This window comes from Juglans microcarpa x Juglans regia, chromosome 3D, assembly GCF_004785595.1.
Source record: "Juglans microcarpa x Juglans regia isolate MS1-56 chromosome 3D, Jm3101_v1.0, whole genome shotgun sequence".
Taxonomy (NCBI): domain Eukaryota; kingdom Viridiplantae; phylum Streptophyta; class Magnoliopsida; order Fagales; family Juglandaceae; genus Juglans; species Juglans microcarpa x Juglans regia.
The window spans coordinates 27536678-27545616 of NC_054598.1; the positions used below are offsets into that span (position 1 = coordinate 27536678).

Consider the following 8939-nt stretch of genomic DNA (forward strand, 5'->3'; position numbering starts at 1 on the left):
TCATCGAGATTCAGCACGTATAACGAGGCTCGTAGTTGAATTTATTTACGTCAGAAAGAATGAGCGCGGAGTTACAAGGAATGTTTGGGGCTAGGGATGGAGAAAGAACATCTACACAATCATTTGAGGGAAATTGAAGCTTTGGAAGATTGTAGAAGGATGAACAATGAGAACTGTACGAGGGGTGCACCTGTCATTTAAGGAAAATGGAAGCTTTGGAAGACTGTAGGAGGATGCACAACGAGAACTGCAGGAATGTCTTTCACGATGAGGTTGTTCCATACTAAGTTTATCTGTCGTATTTCTGTAAAGGTCATGGACATGTTGCTCGAATTATTTAAAGAGGCTCTTCCACAGGATAACGCGGTACCTCGTAATTTTTATGAAACGAAGCAATTGAAACGAGGGTTAGGATTTTGATTATAATGTCATTCACGCATGTAAGAATGACTGTGTTCTCTTCTGGCAACAATATGCATAATTTGATTCATGTCCAGTGTGTCATGAGTCAATATGAACATCCGATAAGCGTAATATACCCCAAAAAGTGTTAAGATATTTTCCCTTAATTCCTTGACTTCAAAGATTGTTTATGTCCCGAATGACTGCAAAATATGTCTTGGCATTGCTCATAAAGAGTTCAAAATGAAAACTTTCTCTCGCATCCTGCAGATTCTTTGCAATGGAAGAAATTTAATGTCGAGTACATATGGTTTGTCGAAGAACCTCACAATGTACGTCTTGATTTAGCAACAAATGGCTTTAATCCATTTGGAAACATAAGCACTTCTCATAGTACTTGGCCTTTCATCTTAATGTCATATAATCTGCCACCTTGGAAGTGAATGAAGGATCCGTATTTTATGATGACTCTACTGCTACCAGGGCCAAGGTCACTAGGGAACGAAATAGATGTTTATCTACAACCACTATTTGCAGAGTTGAAAGAGTTGTGGGATGAGAGTGTCAGTACATATGATGCGGCCTCGTCTTGAGAGTTCAAAATGCATACTGTAGTGTTGTGGATAACAAATGATTTCCCAGCATACGAAACTTATGTGGGTGGAGCATAAAAGGTAAAACGGTGTATCCTATTTGTAATAAAGATACCCAGTCTCAATGGTTGACAAACGGTAGGAAATTATGGTTCATGGAACACTGTCGATATTTACTACATGATCATAGATGACGTTCAAATATTGCGATATTTGATAGAAGGATTGAGTACAAATCATCACTGCTAGAGTTGTCTGGGATTGATATTATCGCGCAATTGGGGGATGTTTCAAAAAACAAATTTGGGAAGGATGCAAGAGCTCAAAAAAGGAAACGACAAGCAGTGGAGTTGAATTTGACAGAAAAACATATTTTCTTTGAGTTGTCATACTGGTCTACCTTGACACTCTACCACAATCTAGATGTTATGCACATTAAAAAAAACATATGCAAGAATATATTAAGCACTTTGATGTCAATAGAAGGGAAGACAAAAGATACAGCTAACTTTCATAAAAATTTAAAGGAGTTGGGAATAAGATCGGAGTTGCATTTGCAAGATAATAGGTCATCAGCTTATAAGCTCATTGGATGGTATATACTTTCAAGTGATGAGAGAAAGAAATTTTGTGACTCGTTCATGACAATCAAATTACCCAATGTCTATGCTTCGAACATGTCAAGATGTGTGCAAACTCATAATTGGAAGATAACTGGTCTTCAAAGTCACAATTGTCATGTACTTCTATAGCGTTTGTTGCCAATTGGTGTGCGTGGAAACCTTACTCGAGATGTTCGTACAACTCTGACAGAATTAGGGGGATTTTTCAGGGAGATTTGGATTAGAACATTGAAAGTTGAAGCATTAGTAAAAATGGAAGTTGACATCACAGTGATATTGTAAAAATTGAAGAGTTTGTAGCTGCCTTCATTCTTTGATGTTATAGTTCATTTGGTTATGCACCTAACTCGTAAGGTTTTAGTTGCTGGGCCGGTTCAATATAGATGGATGTATCATATTGAACGAATTTTAGAAAAACTTAAGCGATTTGTGAAGAATAAGGTTCGTCCGGAAGATTCAATTGTAGAGTCTCATCATTATTTTTTGTATTTTCTCAAACATCACGTCTCATAATTGCACAAGGGGACTATGACTTATGTGAACGAGAGTTTCATAGAGCTTGATGGTATGTCTTGAATAATAGCGCATAGATTGACCACTACTTGAGGTTAGTGATGAATCTTCGTATCAATATAAATTTAAGTTCATGTAATATAATATAATATAACTTGATACAAATTAATAGTTATCTTGTACATGCGCGGCGAACATATACAGCTACTTCAGCTGGATAGTGTAACTAATATAGAAAAGAAGCACGAAGAGGAATTCACCTCGTGGTTGAGCACATGGTATTACTAAAAAATTATCTTATTATCTACGAACTTCATATCTCTAAACCCTACTTTTTCTTTTATCTAACATTAATATAACTAGAATAATATTTATTGATGTAGGTTGTATCGAAATATGGTAAAAATTCAGAAAAAATCTCACTAGAATTGTATGGTCTGGCACGTGGTCCATCCAGGTGGGCCATCCAATACCTAGGATGTTTGCTGCATGGATATAAATTTTACACGGCTGACAGAGAACGATATAGAAAAACTCAAAATTGTGGGGTCGTAATCAATGGAAGCCATTGGGAGGATAACATTGACTTCTACAGAGTTCTAGAAGCTATCATAGTGTTAAAGTATGTGGAGGGAGACATGGTCTGGTTGTTTAAATGTAATTGATGGAATGTTTCAAATCCTAGGTTGGGAGTGCGTAACGATGAATATTTTGTGAGTGTCAACTCATCTCGCACATGGTATAGGGATGATCCTTTCGTTCTCGCTTGCCAAGCGAATCAAATTTTTTATTTAGATGATCCAAAGTATGGGAACCAATGGCGAGTAGTGGAGAATTTTGCACCAAAAAATGTATATGATTACATTCCAGAGGCAGATAAACAACATGAATAATTTGATAGTTCAAAAAATGAAGAAGCATATCAAGAGAAAGAATCAGGTATCAATCTATTTGTTGATCTAAGCCAATATAACATGATCTCATTGCAAAAAGAAGATGTTCAACCATAAGTAATTGAGGGTGAAATGTCAGCAGAACATGAATCGACAAAAGTGTCTAGTGAGGATGAGAGCGACTAGTCTTGCAAAACTGTTTGTGAATGAAACTAATATTTGTGTAAGTATCATTGTTATAAATATCCGTAATATTTTTTATATAATAATTTATTACAGTTTCAAAAATATATGCCTCCCAAAGGCAAATCAACTCGTGTGCCATCTCCATCCATTACCGACTCCTCAATGGGTTCACCCAACATCACCAGACCCATAAGAAGGTATTTTACCAAATTAAGCAACACATTTATTGCTCGATTTAAGTAATATACATTTTCAATATATTAGTATTTAATTAAAATGTGCTTTAATTATTGTATGTATATATAGTTGTTGTATGTCAGTACTGAGGTCGGGGCACTACAAGGGGTGTCTACATAGAGAAAGTAAGGAAATCAGGAAAAATGTTGATATTCCCTATGATCACACTGGTGGCTCTGGAAATTCGACAGCTTGGCTTGCTTCTTGTGCTGGTTCCCTTACTTGCACATATGTATCGAAGGCTACATCCTCTTGGGTTAAAGTACCCCAAGATGTGAAACACCACATAAAAAATCGTTGTCTGATAATAAGTTACTTAGACAGAATAATAAAAAGACAATTAAAGAAAAATAAGTTATAGGATTGTGGTGGTGGCATAGAGTTTTGGGATATCATTAATTGCCATTGTTCAAACATTTTCTGGGATTGAATCTGGCCAGCTTCTTCTGCGTGGTTTCTTCTAATCTCGCCTCTAAATCCGTTACTTGATCTAATTTGGTCAGTAATTCTTTTTCCTTGGACCTCAAATGTTCTATATCAAGTCTTACTTCCTCTAATTCCTGAGTTTTGTCATTCAATCTGATTTGAGAAGAGATTGATGTTGTTGATGATGGCTTCACGCAACATCCTATGCCTCTCAAATATCCTGAACGTGGTTCAAGAACTTGAGAAAAGATCTAAGCATCGTTGACAGATGATTGATCAGATGGATCCACAGCACTTTCCTTAAGTGATATCATCTTGTCCTTAAAAAAAATTAAAGTTAGCATAAGTAATAAAAATATTATTAGACAATTGAATTAAAAAAAAAAACATAAACTTGCATAATTTGCTTCTGCTTCGGTACTAGTCCAAACACCATCACAATTTTTGTGTGTTTTAGCATATAATTAGGTCAGATTATAGTCAGCAGGACTTTCTTCTTGTTGCAAAAGGGAAATCTCTATTAAAATTTAAATCAAAAAAGTATTTATGTTAATATTTAACGGAGATTAGAATAACGTTACCATTTTTTTTAGATAAACGATAAAAAGATCGAGAACCCGCATGATGGTGTATAGTTAAATTTGATCTATTTACTTTGTTCTCAATACTCTGTTGCTAAAAAAATAAAAAAAATATTATGTCTATATGTTTAATATATCTATCGTATACTATATAAAAAAGAAAGTAGCGAAATTATCTGATAAGAAACCTTGTCCCATTCATTGGGTGGCATTACTTGGAATGAATTTTGACGCACATCTGTTGCAATACTGAACTTCTGATTGTGTCCATGGCATCGAGATTGAACTGCAAAACCTAGCGTTTGAACGGACTCCCGTTTGAACAATCATTTTATATTCGAACTAGCAACAATCGTTCATATTAGTTGTGTTTGAATAACAATTTTTCTGTTGGAACGATTGGGTCTTCCAGTCTATTTGAACACTATGTCCGTTCGAACAAGATCAAATCTATTCGGTCGTTCGAATCAAGTTTCTGTACTGTTTGAACTAGAAAGGTTCGTTTGAACGGAAGGATTTCCATTCGAATGGGTTTTTTGGATGAAAATGTTTCATCTCATATAAAATTTTGCATTCAAACGCCTATAACTGGTTCTACCCAATTTCGTCCCAAAAAACCTTTTGAGATGAGCTTTTTGAGACGACTCAGTGACGAATATTTTTTTGACTCAAATTATCCACCATGCCCAAGTTTCGATTCTTCATTCTTTACTACAATATTCGATGCCTTAATTTCCTAACTCCTAATTGGGCTTAAGTATTTTCCTTTTTACTGATTTCATATTTTGCGCATGATTAATTTTGGTACTTCTCATTTTGGGAGTTCCCTTGCACACCCCAATAAGCTTTGATATCCCTTCGTTGTGCAACACTTACATTTTTGCTAAAGAATATAGCAGTTTTGTCTCGGTTTACTTTTTGGCCTTATGCATGTTCATACTTCTCAAGTAGATTATGGACATTCTCATTCTCCTGCTGTGTGGCTTTACAGAAGCCAAGGCTATCATCTGCAAATAGGAGATGGTTTAAGCGTGGAGCTCCTCTACATATCTTAACACCAGTTATCAAATGGCTTTGCTTGGCGCTGTGTAATAAAGAAATTAGACTCTCAGTGCTTAGTAAGAAGAGGTAAGGTGACAAGTGATCACCTTGTCGGAGACCTCTCATGGGGAAGATAGGTCCTTTTGGATCCCCATTGATAAGAATCGAATAGGATACAGTTTTGACACACCTCATGACCAAATTAATCCATTTAGTATTGAAGCCCAGCTTGTACATGATTTGTACAAGAAAATCCCATTCTAATCTATCATATGCTTTGCTCATATCTAGTTTAATGGACATAAAGCCAGTTTTGCCCGCTCTCTTCTTTTTTAAAAACTGCACAACCACATGAGCCAGTAGGACATTATCAATGATTTGCCTCTTTGGTACAAAAGCACTTTGAGAATCTGATATAATATATGGGAGGATAATTTTCAGCCCGTTAGCAAGAACCTTTGCCATCAACTTATAGGTCACATTGCAGAGGCTTATAGGATGATAGTCAGCCACCCTCACTTGTTTTTTCTTCTTAGGGATTAATGTGACATAGGTGTGGTTAAGAGAGCTAGGAAACATACCAGAGTTCAATGCAAGTAAGACAGCCGTAGTAACAGACCTTCCAACTATTTTCTAGTATTTCTGAAAGAAAATGGGTGATATACCATCCGGGCCAGGTGCTTTGGTAGGGTGCATTTGTTTAAGTGCTCTCTCAACTTCCTCCCCCTTGAACTCCTGAGTCAGCATCTGGTTCATATCCTCGCTCACCCAACCTTCTAAACCATCCAAGCAGAACAAGCCTTTGTCTATAATTCCTTGATGTGTAGATGTTGTATAGATGTGCTGAAAGTGCCCAAGAATTATGTTGTCTCTTCTTTCCCCCACTTGCCATACTCTTGCATCGTCAATCACTCCCTCAATCCTACTTTTCCTTTTCCTTTGTAAGGCTTTGTGGTGAAAAAACTTCGTATTTTGGTCCCCCTCTCCCAGCCATAGGGACTTAGATCTCTGACCCACATTATCTCCTCCTTCTCCAACCAACACTGGAGGGTTGCTCTAGCTGTTGTTTGTTCCTCAAGTCGAATCCCAGTGGGATCATCTATTTGTAGCGTCTTAACTTTCTCTCTAGCCTGATGAATATTGTTGTGTATGTTCCCAAAGGTCTTGTGATTCGAAACTTTTAGACTCCTACTGCATCTGTCAATTTTGTTCAGCAGGGAACTGAGATCCATCTCAGTGGTTGCTTCCTTCCACGTATCTGTTATAATCTTTTCACACTCCTCAGACTCCGTCCACATGGCTTCGAACCTGAAGAGTCATCTGCTTCTCTTCGGCTGGGGGCTCCCATAAAGGTGCAAAATGAGTGAGACGTGGGCAGAATAGGCTGTTGTCCCATGAATAATTCTAGCAGAAGGGAATTTATTACACCATATCCAATTTGCCAACCCTTGGTCCAGTCTCTCACACACTCTATCATGGGGACCCCTTCTATTACACCAAGTATATGGAATCCCTTCAAAGCCTAGATCTCTAAGTTGACATTCATCCATCATATTTCTGAAGGCAGATATCTGCCACTCTGGCCTTTCTCTCCCTCCCACTTTTTCCTTTCTGTGCAGAATTTTGTTGAAGTCTCCCAGTACCAACTAGGCCGCTCCTTCTTTAGCTTCCTTTAGTGACTTTAGCAATCTCCAGGTCTCTTCCCTTCGAGCTGGTTCTAGGTAACCATACACCCCAGTTACGGACCATTTTCTAGTTCCCCCTTCCTCCATAATACAGGCACTAATATGGTGCTTTGAAAAACTTGTAATAGAAAGAGTCATCTCATTGTGCCATAACAGGGCTAACCCTCCATTACAACCTTCGCAGTCCACTGCTAAACAGCAGCTAAAGCCCAATGTAAACTTTAGCCTTTGCATTCTACTTGCTAGCAACTTAGTCTCTTGTATGAAAACATGATCGAGAACTTCCTTCCTAATTAGGTCTCGGAAGGCTCGAACCCCCCGAGGGTTCCCAAGCCCTCGGGAGTTCCAACCTAATATCCTCATGGCACCCGGCGGGGCTGCTAACTAGCCTACGCCAATATCTCATTGATTTTTGTAGCGCTGAAGCTCAGAGACATACACCCCCCTCGTGAAACTCCTCTATTCTAACTTGACAACTTGGTTAATGGAGTATTCCGTAGACCCCTCCTGCCTCGTGGTCTCATGAGTTGGGCTTTTGATTGGGCTATGGGGCTCTCCACATGGGCCATATCATTCACGTATTTCGAAAGGCCATTTATGGGCGTATCAGTTGACTCTTTCCCTTTTTGTGTAACCGCTTGCAGTTTACCAACTGCAGACACTAGCTCTAGTTTAGCAGGTTGTTGTCTACTCGTACCCCATCTTCCCACCTCTACATGTGTCATAACTGAGGAAAGAGTCAGGGAGACTTTTGGATCTCCCAGATTGCTTGGTACCTTATTTTGGTGAAAGGCATATGCACCTAGTGTCGGCGACCACTCAGGGCAGACATCTTGAGGAGCAACCAGACTGTCTTCGTTGACTACACATACCATCGACATGGATTGTGCTGCCCCCGTCAGCAGTGATTCTATCATCGGAGAGGGGCATCGTGTGCCCGTTGATTGTTTTGTCCTTTGGTCCCCCCATCTTCCATAGGTATCTCCAACTCGCATCCACTGGCCAAAGGGTAGCCCCGACTCTTCATTATGGTCATCCCTCGTCTTCCATAATGTACAATCTCTGTGGCCATGACCAAGGACGCCACATGCATAGCAAAAATTTGGTAGGCGTTTGTAAACAAACCTAATCCAGCAAGACCCAAGGTTTCCCAGGTTAACTTTCTTTCCGCGCATCAATGGCTTGGTATCATATAGCCTTACTTTGATGCGTAAATATTCACCCCAAGCCGCTTTGCCCTCCTCAGCATCCACCTCCTCTACTACTCCAATGGCTTCCCTAATAAGACGTCCCACTTTCTCGTTCATAGCTTGTAGTGGGAGGTCATATAGCTGAATCCAAAAAGAGGCTTCAAAAAGTTTAATCTGGGCTACCTGTAAATTGCCTTCTAGTTCCTTCATTAGGACCAGGTTCTTGTCAAAAGACCACGGGTCCTCCCTACGAATTCTATCCCAGTCCTTACTGTCCTCAAACTCTACCAGAACCAGTGTTGGTCCCAAGTTTCGAAAAGAAATGCTCTTGAATGGTCTCCAAACCTTACGCATTGTTTGCTTGAATGCTTATTTATTATAATGGTGATCAGTAAGGACAGAAATAATCAAACATCTCTCTCCCCGTGATGGTTTCCTCCAGCACCTCCGTCTCCACTAGTATCTCCTCATTTTCCTTCTCCGAAAGTGAGAATCTGTTGTACAAAATTTCCAAACCTTCATCCATGGCCATAGTAACCTTAGCTTTCCACCTCGTTAAGCTGCCTATC

The 8939-nt window shown here is 39.0% G+C and overlaps 1 protein-coding gene across 1 annotated transcript; it reads right to left on the reverse strand.

The window, feature by feature from the left end:
- Positions 1-5378: 5378 nt before the first annotated feature.
- Positions 5379-5960, reverse strand: LOC121255184 (secreted RxLR effector protein 78-like). The gene has a single exon (XM_041155460.1). The coding sequence runs from the start codon at positions 5958-5960 to the stop codon at positions 5379-5381; it is 582 nt and encodes a 193-aa protein (XP_041011394.1).
- Between the last annotated feature and the right edge of the window lie 2979 nt (positions 5961-8939).

Coding starts and splice junctions, on each gene's coding strand:
- LOC121255184 (XM_041155460.1), bottom strand. CDS start 5,960: ATGGCAAAGGTTCTTGCTAACGGGCTGAAAATTATCCTCCCATATATT.